Source organism: Nannospalax galili, unplaced genomic scaffold (genome assembly GCF_000622305.1).
Source record: "Nannospalax galili isolate Female #2095 unplaced genomic scaffold, S.galili_v1.0 scaffold646, whole genome shotgun sequence".
Taxonomy (NCBI): Eukaryota; Metazoa; Chordata; class Mammalia; order Rodentia; family Spalacidae; genus Nannospalax; species Nannospalax galili.
The window spans coordinates 3,359,210-3,372,828 of record NW_008355279.1 but is presented as its reverse complement, the minus strand read 5'-3'; the positions used below and the strand labels follow the sequence as shown (position 1 = coordinate 3,372,828).

General features: G+C 42.4%; 1 protein-coding gene across 1 annotated transcript in view; it reads left to right on the top strand.

Moving 5' to 3' along the window:
• LOC103749584 overlaps positions 1-13,619 on the top strand; it is a 193,047-nt gene that overhangs the window by 42,322 nt on the left and 137,106 nt on the right. Inside the window, exons 11-13 of the mRNA XM_017803006.2 lie at positions 6,405-6,517; positions 6,923-7,058; positions 7,318-7,521. Of these exons, the coding sequence (XP_017658495.2) occupies positions 6,405-6,517; positions 6,923-7,058; positions 7,318-7,521 (453 nt within the window). The remainder of the gene's footprint in view (positions 1-6,404; positions 6,518-6,922; positions 7,059-7,317; positions 7,522-13,619) is intronic.

The following is a 13,619-nucleotide window of genomic DNA, read 5'->3' as shown; positions in this document are numbered from 1 at the left end:
TTATTGCATTGTGGTCTGATAGAATGCATGGAATTATTTCAATCTTTTTATATTTGTTAAGGTTTGTTTTGTGCCCCAGTATATGGTCGATTTTGGAGAAGGTTCCATGGGGTGCTGAGTAGAAAGTATGTCCTTTGGTGCTCAGGTGGAATACTCGTTAGATGTCTGTTAAGTCCATTTGATATATGGTCTTGTTTAATTCAGATGTCTCTCTGTTAACTCTCTGCCCTGTTGACCTATCTAATGGAGACAGTGGGGTATTGAAGTCGCCCAGAAAGAGGCTGGAGGGTGGTGCAGGCCCAGGGAAGCAGAGGAGATGAGGGCGAGGCCAGGCCCAGAAGCAGTGCTCCTGTGGCCCAGAGAAGGCACTTTGTTGGTCTGGATGAAGAGAATCAGGGAGCAGTAATGGTTCCCCAGGTGTCTGGGGCCCCACGACAAGGAATGGGGCAGGGCCCAAACTCGGAGGAGAGAATGTCAGGGGATATGGGAGGGTGAATGAGGCTGGGGGAGTCAAGGCACGGAGGGCGTGATGGACTTACCCCAGAGAGAGGGAGAGGCCTATTCTTGATTATGTGTTATTTTAGAGTAGACACTGAACAGCAGATTTTCTGGTCACGGAACGCACAGAGGTTGTCATGGAGCCTGCCAAGGTGGCTATCTCAGTTACTCCCTATCCCCAGCCAATGAGATTCCTGTTTCCCATGTGCATTTTAACTTGGGTATGTTTGGATATTGCTATTGTTTACAATGCTGTTATCACAGTTTGAGTTAGGCTTTTATTTACCATTAGCTCTAAAGACTGGCCCTTCTTCTCTAACACAATTCTAATTCTGTATTTACTTAAAGATCTGGGTTTGGGGAATAAATGAAACCATCAAGTTTTCTTATCATTGTTAATTAATGATAATATATAATTAGAGACAATTCTGAATAAGATGGACCACATGTTTTGAACGGTCTTTGAAGGAGACAAAATATATTTAGTTGTAGTCCTGATTAGGGCAAAGAATGAACCAGTGAGGCTGTGCAGTTCCTCCTGAAAAACCTGTAACCTGTTAGTCAAGTCACTGTGTACTGTGTCACCTCCCTAAGAAAGTACTTTTAAAAAAAAATTATTATTTTTATTTTATGTGTATGCGTGTACTTCCTGCATGTATGGAAGTGTACCCGTGTTGTGCAATGCCCGCAGAGGACAGAAGAGGGTGTCAGATCCCCTAGAACTGGAGTTACTGACAGTTGTTAGCTGCCATGCGGGTGCTGGGATCTGAACCTGGGTCTTCTGCAAGAACATTCAGTGTTCTTAACTGCTGAGCCATCTCTCCAGCCCGAAAGTACTTTTTAAAAAATTTTTATTTATTTATTTTATTATATGTGTATGTGTGTATTGCCTGCATGTAGGTAAGTGCACCCATGTCATGCAATGCCCACGGAGGTCAGAAGAGGCTGTCAGATCCCCTGAGACTGGAGTTATGGACAGTTGTTAGCTGCCATGTGGGTGCTAGGATTCAAACTCAGGTCTTCTGCAAGAACAACCAGTGTTCTTAACCACTGAGCCATCTCTCCAGTGCCAGAAAGCACTTTTTAAAATGGCTCTGTATGGGGGCTGGAGAAATGGCTCAGTGCTTAAGAGCACTGACTACTCTTGCAGAGGACCCAGGTTTGATTCCCAGCGTCCACATGGCAGCTACAAACCGTCCTTAACTCCAGTTCCAGGGGAATCTGAAGCCCTCTTCTGACCTCTGTGACATTGCACGACACGGGTGCACTCACATACATGCAGGCAATACTCTCATACATATAAAATAAAAATAATAAATACAATATTTTTTAAAAAGGCTCTGTATGGACATGTCTTTCTAATAATGGCACTATTTTCAAAGATGTTTACACTGCTCACTGTTCTTGAACCTTATGGAGCTGTGAAGTGGCAGAAAGCACCACATCCAGGCTGCAGAGTCTGGAGCAGTGGTAGAGCCTCTACTGAATAGCCACACCCAGGGACACACCTTGTCTACTACTGCGTCCCTCTAACTCCAGAGATGATGCGGTACAGTGAATGGGAGACACATCAGAGATGGGTATGGCAGCCCTCAGGCACAAAGCCCAGTGAATCAAAGTACTTTCTTCTTGGTGCTTCTCACTCATCAGAATTAAGGCCATTTTTTTTTTTTTTTTTTTTTTTTTTTTTTTTTTTTGGTTTTGTTGAGACAGGGTCTCCCTGTGGCTACAGTGGCTTGGAACTGCCTATGGCTCAGAAGGTGAAAGCACTTGTCATGAAAACTTGATGACCTGAGTTTGGTCACTAGAACCCATGGTGGAAGGAGAGAACCAACTCCTGAAAACTATCTATGACCTCCACACACACACTGAGAGGTGTTCATGCCTGCCCTCATACATACATCATAAACATGCACACACACAATGATAATAAAATGTTTTAAAGACTATTGGAGGAGGGTGCTGGACAAGATGGCTCAGTGATTAAGAGTGCTTACTACTCTTGCAGAGGATCCCAGCACCCACATGGCAGTTAACAACTGACTGTAATTCCAGATTCGGAGATCTGATGCCCTCTTCTAGTTTCTACAAGCATTGCATTCATGGTGCACTTGTATATGGGCAAGCAAAACACTCATACACATAAAAAATAAAACTTTAAAATGCGTCTTTTCTATTAGTAAGTACACATATTTTATCATAGAAAATTTGGGAAATAGAAGTAACAAAGAAGAAAATACAAACTATCCATTATCGTACAATCTAAAAAACAACACTAGTTTTATTTTTTATTTTATGTGTATGTGTGTATTGCCTGCATGTATGTGAGTGCACCTGTGTCATGCAATGCCATGGAAGTCAGAAGAAGGCTTTGGATTCCCCTGGAACTGGAGTTAAGGATGGTTCATAGCTGCCATGTGGAGGCTGGGAATTGAACCCAGGTCCTCTGTAAGAGCAGTCAGTGCTCTTAACCGCTGAACCATCTCTCCAGCCCCATAACACTACTTTTAAATATTCAGTTTAAATCCTTCTGACTACATGGATATTTTGTCTGTGGATGAACACACGTGAGCTGTAGAGACATTTGAAAATGAATGAGGAAATGCATAATAGACTTCTCCTTAGATCATTCTTCCCATCCCACTTCCCAGTCCATTGTTGTTGCCGGCTTCCAGGAAAGAGTTGAGATTTGCAGCCATCAGAAATCTCAAAACTCAAAATCCATACACTCAGCTATGCTGGCTGGCAAACAACCTGTCATGAGCAGGGCCAGGGTCAAAGATTTGCCTGCCTGCGCAGAAAGAGCAAACATAGATGGTATTGATACTGGTCTGCCCAGCCCTGTGCTTCATTGTACTGTGTCCGTTCCTGAGAGGAACGCTGTTCTGACTTTGGTCCTTTCCTTTCAGGAGCTGTTGTTGGGTCCCTTTTCTGAGAGGATGCTGGGCCACCTTCTTTCCCCATCCTGACTCATCTCATCTCCCCTCTTTTCTTTCTGGCGGCCCACTGGCCCCAGCAACACTCTGCTTTGTTTAGCCATTTTTTCAAATGTTTTCATGTAAATTGATGACACTTTTTGTTCTGGGTAATTTTTGAAGTAGCTGAAAAAGCCACAATCCCATCAAAGAAAGGATGTGGCTCAATGTTTCCCTTCAGGGACCATATCGGTCCATGCAACCCAGAACACTATAGACCTCCAAGGCAAAATGTTCCGTGGTACCTTTCATCCTAAGTTCACAGAAGTGTCAAAACTCAGCTCTCCTCACTTGGTGCCGACGCTTTAACAAGAAAGTTTCTTTACTTTGGGATGATGATTTTGTTGTGTTTCTGTTTTTAGGGACAGGAGCACATTAGTTTCTTTTTTTGCTGTGGGATACCTGACAAGAAGCAACTTCAGAGAGGAAGTGTTTGTTCTCTTGCAGTTTAAGACACAATGTAATCCATCATGGTGGGGCAGGAGAGGTGGCAGGAGAGTGAGGCAGCTGGTCACTTAGTACAAGCAGTCAGTAAACAACAGACAGGAAGTGGAACCAGGTCATCAAACATAAAGGCCTGACCACAGTAATTGACTTCCTCCAGTAAGGTTCCACCTTCTAGACCTTCCACAACCTTCCAAACTAATGCCCTCAACTTGGGACCAAGGGTTCAAACATATGAGCCTACAACGAGCATTTCACATTTAAGCCACAGTGAGTTATCATACCACCTCCCAGCAACTGTTCTTGTCCTAAGGTTGTGGGTCGTTTACACTGGAAGATGGTGTATTGCAAGATACAAGAACAGGATCTAACCCTTAATGATAACAGACAGGAGCTCACCCTTCATGACAACTACATTGTCTCTCATCATTCTTCCAAATATCCTTGTCAAAATTGTCTTCCCAAAGGTTTCAGTGGGAGTGGATGGGTTTATATGATCAAAATATATTTATTATTGAAACTGTGAAAGAATAAATTAATTAAAAAAAATTTTCCTTTTCCAATGGCCAGCATAAAATTTGGTAACCTATGTTCAGAGTCTTGGGGACTATATCAGTTAAGATTAGGTTTGGCTGTTGGTCATGGTAAAATAAAATGACAAAGGATCAAGGGAGTTGGAAATTTCACATTCTCCCCCTTGACTGAACATCTGGACATCTGGGAAGCACAGAGCTGACTAGTGACTCTGCTCCATGGAGTCCTTGGGCACGCAGCCCAGTTTTTCCTGAAGTTTCAGCAAATGTGACCTCCATACCTGAGACCATCTGGTTTGAAATGGAGCCCCAACTGTCATGATTACGTTCTAAGCAAGGGGACAGAGATCGGGGTTGTGGAACTCACCTCCAGGATATTCCCAGAAGCTGCAGCATGGCTGGCACTTTGACCTTCCTCTTTCCCCTCCTCCAATTGCGTTAGTGGAATGGCTGCACTGGCCCATAGGAGAGCTTGAAATGCCTCCTTTATTTAAGAATCCAAGCACCAGTATGAATATTCAGTTGCTAAAGGAAAAGAGGAAAATGTTCCCCAATGGGAACGTTCAGCAGTTTCTGCCAAGGGACTTACTGAAATTTCACTGAGCCAGCTATTAAAATATCTATAAACCTCAGCTATTGCCACTGTGTCATTAAGAAAGAGCACACCTTGGGAAAATAGGCTATGTGTCTAGGACAGGAGAGGGTAACTAAAAGAGGCTTTTCAGAGGGCCAAGGGCAGGCCTACAGATTGTCATCTCCATGGGGGTTCCCAGAGCCCCTGGTGCATGCATGCATGAATCTTCAGTATTAAGAAAGATGAATGTGTGAAGTAAGGAAACAAGACCCAGACTTCAAGTGACTACATCATATAGCAGATGAAGAAAAAGTATTTAAATTCACTGCCATTTCTTCATGTAAAGCAGGACTCCATTAGAGATGCTCAAGGGGACTGGGGAGATGACTCATTTGGTAAAATGCCTGCTGTGCAAGCATGAGGACCTGAGTTCAGATTTTTAGCACTCATCTAAAAGCTGGGCATGGTAGTACATGTCCATAACCTGTGCATTAGAGGGTGGGGGGCACCAGACAGAAACAGGCAGATCTCTGGATCTTGCAGGCCAGCCAGTCTAATCAATTGATGAGCCCCAAGTTTAGTAAGGTCCTGACTTAAAAAATGTGAAAATCAACTGAAGACACTCACCAATGACCTCTTGGTCTCCATGGGCATGTATACACATATACACACTTATACACACCTGTACACACAAAGGCTCAAGGTTCCAAGCAATATATGTTCTCAAAAACCGTGTGAATAAATTTCTTTTGTAAAGTGGATCATTTAAGGGGGGGTGGAGAGATGGCTCAGTGGTTAAGAACATTTGCTGCTCTTGCAGAAGACCTGGGTTAAGTTCCTAGCACTTATATGGCAGCTAACAGCCATCCATGACTCCAGTTCCAGGGGATCTGTGGGCATAGTACACGTGGTGCGCTTATATACATGTAGGCAAAACACTCATGCACATAAAAATAAATTTAAAAATTGTAAAGTGAATCACTTAAAAGACAAGAAGTGGGGTAGCTACTGTTTAAAAGACTCCAACATGTTTGTGACACAAAGAGTTATGTAATAAAAACAGACTCCTTATTTTATGGTAGAAATCTAGATTTTTGTTGACTAGAAGATGCTTTTTTTTTTGAGACAGGGTCTCCCTGTAGCCCCAGCTGTCCTGGAACTCACTATGTAGACCAGGGTGGCCTTGAACTCATAGAGATCTGCCTGCCTCTGTCTCCCGAGTGCTGGGATTAAAGGCGTGCGCCACCACCCCCAACAAAGATGCTTTTTTACTAACGCATCTACTGTGCTTTGGATCATGAGGTTTAATTTTATGACAACCTATGATTTTGTTAATATCACAAATGTTTATGTAATTGAACTAATGCTATTTCTTTGTAGAATGAAAATGTGAAGGATGATGGCTTTTCAGTGGAACAAAACAACTATGACCTCACACAGATAAGTCTCAGTCAAGGTGCTGATCGGCCTCTCGAGAAGAAAACAGAGTCAGGGTAAAATTAAATCTTGTTACTGGCAACTCTATTTAATCTTTCATCCTTGGATTTTAATGAGAGTAACTGCTAAGACAAACGACTTTATATTTATGCATATAGAGTAATTTTTCCCTCCAGAGCATTTTTAAAGAATAGTCAAGAAGCCATTATAGAGTTCCCTTAAGTTCAATAATATACCATACCTCAGTTGCTTCCACAAGCATATGCGTGTGTACACACACACACACACACACACACACACACACACACACACACACCGGGGGGGGGGTTCCAAACATATATTCTTGAAAAATGTGTGAATCAATATTTTGTAAAGTGAATTACTTACAAGACAATATATGGATTTTTTCTGAACTATTCTGAGGTGAGAGGTACTTATTCTAGTTCTCCTGCATGGTAAAGGTACAACTATGCAATGGTCCTCCAACTGCTGGGCTTGGATGATGGCACTGAGCCCAGTGACAGGAATCCTGTCCTGATGAGAGGGGCATACTTGTCTTTTCTGTGTCTGCGCCACCTGCACATCCGGGAACTACAGGTATGAGGGTAATTTGGCACACTGGATTCAAGAATTGGAAACATCTGGTTGTGGAGAAGTAGGGGCGTTCCTACTCCTCAGTAGCGATGCATTTTCATGGTTTTACTCTTTGGCTTTTTTTCTGCATGAAATCAGCCCCTTCCTTTCTCCATAGTAGGGTTAACCTGTCTCCTTGAGGTCCCTTATTAAGTTTTTCTCTGTAGGATAGGTAGGGCAAAGCAAATGGCAGGGTTATAATTCTGTTCTTTCTCTGTTCCAGCGCATCTGTTTGGGAGTTCTGAACTATTTCAGATCTGTTGAGCGAACTTTGACCATTAATACTTCAGGCCTTACCTTGGTTTCAGGGAACCTGGTCCCTACCATAGAAGATAGTTCTTGGGTAAATATGGTAAAAGGAGGCTTGGGCACCTGTCAAGGCCTAGGACCTCAGCACTATGTCCACAGGACACCTGCTGAGCACAAGGTGAGCTATTCTGCTGAAATCTTCTTTGATTACCCTGTCTCCCAAGCCACTTTTTCTTAGTACCTAGAATCAGTTAACATGATGAAATAACAGGTGGGAAGTCACATTAATTAAAAAATAAGCCAGATTCAGAAAGACAAATATTGCATGTTTTCTCTCATATGTGGAATACAGATTTTTTAAAAAAGGGAGGCAGGTTAGTAGAAGGGTAACCATTTGAATGTAGGGGACTGAAGGGATCGGGAGGAACAGACAGGAGAAGCATGTGAATATGATCAAAGTACATTATGTATATGTATCAAAATATTATAATGAAACCCATTCTTTTGTACAGTGAATAAATACTATTAAAAACGCAGTAAAAGAGGAAATGACTTCCTAACTATAGCTAAACATAGAATGGTGACTGTCTGCTGTAGTCCCAGAACTTGGGAAGCTGAACGGGACGAGCTTGAGTTTGAGACCAGCCTAAGCTACGTAGTGAGACCCTGTTTCAAAAATAAGCAAGTGGGGCTAGAAAGATGGCTCAGCAGTGAAGAACACTGGCTGTTCTTGCAGAAGACCCGGATTCAAATCCCAGCACCCACATGGCAGCTAACAACTGTCAGTAACTCCAGTTCCAGGGGATCCGACAGCCTCTTCTGTCCTCCGCGGGCATTGCACGACACGGGTGCACTTACCTACATGCAGGCAACACACGCATAAAATAAAAATAATAAATAAAATATTAAAAATATAAGCAAGCAAGCAAACAAACAAACAGCATTCATTTGAGAGCAGGAAGCAGACAGAGCGCATCCTAAGAGCAGCTCTGGAGGCCCAACAGGAAGGAAGCAGTTGAAGCCTGTGTTGTTGACTTCATAGTGAACAGCTTGAGGGACCCTTCCTGCTCTCCTGGACTGAGACCCACATGTTCTTACTGAAACCTTTTAGAAGACTCTCTTTGTTTTTGTTTTTGTTGTTTTTTTTTAATATAATTGTTTTATTATTGTCATAGGGTTTCTATAACAAGTAGATAATATTTACATCATTCTTAGCACAGTGTTAAAAAATGTTTGTGCTTAGAGAAGACTCTCTTTGACACTGAGAAGTACTTATTTGTTCTTGTCATTCTTGTTTTCAAGCCTTTTAAATAAGACAGCAGATGAAACCAAGTGTGGTGATTCATCCTTACAATCCCAGTGCTCAGAGGTACAGATAGATCAGAAGTTCACGGTCATCTTCAGCTCTGTAGTTGGAGGCTAACCCAGGCTACATGAGACTATTTAATCCCTTCTCCCAAAAGGTACCGAGTTAAGCCAGGCATTGTGTGGCATACATGCCTGTAATACAAGTAATCTAGAGGCTGAGGCTCAAGGACCTTGAATTTGAGGCCAATCTGGGTTGTATAGTGGGATCATCTCAAAATGAAAAATTTCACATCTGCAGAAAAAAGGCAGCAGGCTTCTCCTGACTGCTGGGTCTTGTGTGTGTCTCCTCGGTCATGGGAACCTGACAGCCCATGATGTGTTTAGAGTCTGCTGGGGCTTGGTGTGCTGACAGCAGAGGCTGTTGAGAGGAAGTGGTGGGAGGTGAGGCCTCCGGAAAGAGTGGGCCAGAGTCTAGGCTTTCCTTAGATGTGGGACAGTTCCAAAGATGGTGGGAAATGGAGAAGAATTTTAAATAGGAGAATGTCTCTCCTCATTGCTTTGAGCGTTTCTCAGGATCTTTGTCCAAATGTAATCGTGCCTGTTGTTTTGCTGGAAGTCCTTCATGGGCCTATTTCTCACCAGATAAATTCTAGCTTCTTGGTGACATTTACAAGGCTGAGCAGTCTGACCCTCGCCAATCTCTTCTACCTCATTTCTCTCAACTCCCCCATATGTTCATCTTATAGAGTGAGGCCATCTTGATGAATGGGCAGAGCTGTTCATGCCTCTGGGCACCTCTGTTCCTCTCCTTCTCTCTCCTTGGTAAATGCCTACTCTGATTCAAGAAGCCATTCCAAAAAATCTCTTCTCTGGGAAGCCTTTCTTTACATCTTAATGGAGAACAGAACTCCTCCCCATGAACAAAACTGACAAATTCCTGCCATCACAGGTCTTATCTCATGGTAAGAAACAGATTAAATAAATACTTAATGTGTATGAAATGTACAGTGATTTGACTCCAGTTTCCTCAGACTTCCTAACCCTTGCAGTTGAGTGGGGCTGTGACTAGCTTTGGCCAGTGGGCTGTGAGTAGATGACCTGTACCAGTGTCAGTTCACTTAGGAGCTGGTTCACACCCTCTGGCTGTCTTCCTCTGCTTCAGTCAAGGTGATGGTCATGTAGTCAGATGGAAACATCCTGAATCATGGGTTGCTGCTGGAGGCAGCAACCTAGAGAGTGACTGGTCCTTACTGGTTCTGCATGAATGAGAAATTTACCATCAAGGCCACTGCCCTTTGGAGCGCTTGATCACAGGGTAACCTAGACTTTGTGGATGACTGAAGATTGTGATGGTACTATGGAGGAAAATTAAGAAAGGCCAGTCAGTGCTCTTGGAGTTGAGTAGTGGATAATAAGTAGGTGAAGGGGAAAGTCTTACAGAGAAGGAGCTACTTAAGAAAAGACCTGAAGGAAATCAAGAAGAAAATTGACTGGATGAGTGCCAGACAGCTCAAGTCAGTGCAGAAGTTCCAGGCAGGACTGTGTCCAACCCATTGCAGGGACATCAAAGAGTTCAGTGCGATGAGGGTGGACAAAGCAGCAAGCAAAGAGACATGAGGTGGAGGAACATACTGCATTTTGTGAACCATGATGAGGACTTTGACGCTGAGTGAGAAAGGGGCCCTTATAGAGTCTGAACAGAAGCATCATATGACTTGACCATTTTACCACTCACATTGTTGTTGTAGGGACAAGACTAAAGGCACTTTAGTGCTTTGCACAGAGTCTAGATAGGAGGCCATTTTATTAATCAAACCAGAGAAAATGTGTCCGAGAAAGCAGCCAGGTAAGAAATGATAGATTCTGAGTATAGAGTCATTTGCCATATAACCATATTTCAATCAATGATGATCATTGGTGATCTCATAAGATTCTTGTAAGCTGAAAAGTGCCTAATGCATAATGGCATTGTAATGTAATAGGGCATCTTCTTGACCATAGCTATGCCATGTTAAAGTTTAGGCTGACTCTATTCTCTGAAATTATCAGGCAGTTGGCCTAGGGTATGGGAACACATGTCAGCTGGACCATGGATGTTTAGGGAGCAGGTCAGACTGTCCCAGAGTGCACCTGTTAACTGCAGATTTATGGCTTCTGTAGGTTATGCTTGGCTTGCTTTTGCAAAATAGTAATTGTTACTTAATATAATAGAAATTGTTAAGGGGGCATAACCATCTGGTTATGGTTTCTCTATATAAAAGCTTACCCTAGAGATGGCTCGGGGCTATACGCTTGTGTTCCGACACCCCTGTGTAGTAGCCCTGGCCAGCAATGACTTTCATTTGGCAATGAGTGGTCTTCTCTGGTGAGGCAGCCCACAACAGTAGCCACTGTAATGGCAGAGTGTTTTTGCTATAATGCTGTAGCAAACCTGCTTAGATGGTTCAACATGCAAACACCACTGTATTCTGAGTGCCTGCTACATTCAGTATAGTGAGGTCCTATATAGATTTGTAGGCCATAGGAAACAAGCTATATCATATGTGTAGCAGATTATCCTATTTAGATTTATGTACGTATATTCTATGGTGGTCACACAACAATGAAATTACCTAACGACACATCATAACAAATTCAGCATTAACTAACACATGTATGTATTTTAAAGATACAGCTAAAAATGGTTTCCAAGCAAAGAAGTCAAGGTTGATTCCAAAGTTTTGACCTGAGCATTTGAAAATTTGGAGTTTCCATCAACTGAGATATGACTAGAGCAGATTTATTGAGGAGATCAGAATCTCGTTTTAGGACATGGAAAGTTTAAGTTTCTTGCTAAATGTTCAAATAGCAAAAGGAAATAGAGACCTAGATATATATCTTTCATACAATATGCATTTAATAAATGTTCATTTGACAAAACAAAAGCTCTGTTCCTAACACAGATTAGATTGTAGGAGGCCTGTAGACAAAAGTGCTTTGTGAAGTGCATCATGCTGTTGAAATGCAGAATGATTAACTACAATAATAAAATTATACTTTACAGACTAGGAGGAAAACGAGCAAAAGATGTCTTTGATCTTTTCTAAAGATTGAAGCCCTGGGCCAGAGGGATGGCTCAGTGGGTGAAGGCTCTAGTCACTAAGCCTGATGACCTGAGTTCAATCCCTGGAACCAATGGAATGGAAGGAGAGAATGGACTCCTGCAAGTTGTCCTCTGACCTACACACACACACACACACACACACACACACACACACACACACGCACCTTGTGGTGCACACACACACACACACAGAGAAATATTAAATAAATTTTTAAAGGTTAGAAAAAGATTGACTCCAATGAGTCAGTTTGTTTATTAAACCATTTTGACTGGATTTTTAGGCTGAACTACTATTAATCTTAATGCAAGATGATTTAGGAAAATGTAAACTAGTCAGATAAGTACTAGGTACATTGCCAGAAGGCCTGAAATTCATATTAATGGTGGTGGTAGAAGCTACTTAGGGAGAAAAAAACAATGGTGGCCTCCAATTGCCTGTAGTGACTTTATTCAGAAAATAGTTATCTTGGCATCAGTCAATATTCAGACTTAAAAGCAAAGCACATATGAATCATTTCAAAGGTCATGTTATTTCTTACTCAGACAATAATTATTGCCTTCCCCTTCCTGCCATTCCTCCAAGAACAATATTAGAGGGTCAGTTTTCTAGACCACAAAACTTTTAGAAGGAAGGTTTTTCATATCATGAAAATCTTTAAAATGAGATGGGGAAACATGATAGTAAACTGAGCCACAATCCCACATGGAAGAACCTGGCTGTATTAATCACCTTTGCACATCTGTGGCCAAAATTCCTGGAAGGACACTTTCAATAATGGTTCTCAGGGAGTGTTAAATTAAAAATGACTTGAATGAAATATGCCTTGTGTTAGTTTCCTGGGGTGACCACAACAAGCTGCTGCAAACTGGGTGGTTCACAGCAGAAACTGACTCTCAGAGCTCTGGAGGCTGTACAACCAAAGTCAAGGTGTTGACAGGACCACGCTTTCTCTGAAGGTTGCAGAGGACATCCTTCCTTATCTCTTCCAGCTTCTGATAGTTGCTGGCAATTCTTGCCAATCTTTGGGTCTCCTTCTCCCCCAGCCCTTCCTCCTTCCTCCTTCCTCCTCTTCTCTTCCCCCCTCCCCCTTCATCCACTAACCCCTCTGCCTCCTTCTCCTCCTCTTTCTCCTTCTCCTCTTAGTACTTGGGAGTTAAACCTAGGACTTCATGCAAACTAGACATGGGCTCTATGTTGAACTACATCTTAGCTCTTCTCCCCCACTTTAAATTTTTTATTCTGAGACAAGTTCTCTTTAAGTTGCCCAGGTTGCCTCCAGCTTGTAATCCTCCTATCTTAGCTTCCTGGATAGCTGGGTTTACAGGTGTGTGCCACTGTGCCTGGCCATCTTGGCATTTCTTGACTTACAGATGCATCATGCTAAGCTCTATCTGTGTCTTCTTGTGAATTTCTCTTCTCAGTGTCAGTTTCCAAATTTCCTCTTTTTATAAGGACTATCATTGGATAAAGGCCTAGTCTAATCTAGTATGACTATATCATAATTTGATTATGTCTGCAATTACCATGCTTCCAAATAAACTTTCATTCATATATTTCAGATATACATGGATTTGGGGGACATTATCCAGCACAGTATATTATTATTAAACCATGAGATTATGGGACTGGAGAGATGGCTCTTGATGGTTAGGAGCACCAGCTGTTCTTGTGGAGGGCCGGGGTTTGAATCCCAGCAACCACATGGTGACTAACAGCCATCTGTAACTCCAGTTCCAGGGGATCTGATGCCCTCTTCTGTCCTCCACGGGCATTGCACAACACAGGTGCACTTACAAAGATGCAGGCAATACACCAAAAACATAAAATAAAAATAAATAAATTTTAAAAACATGCAATTGCTAAT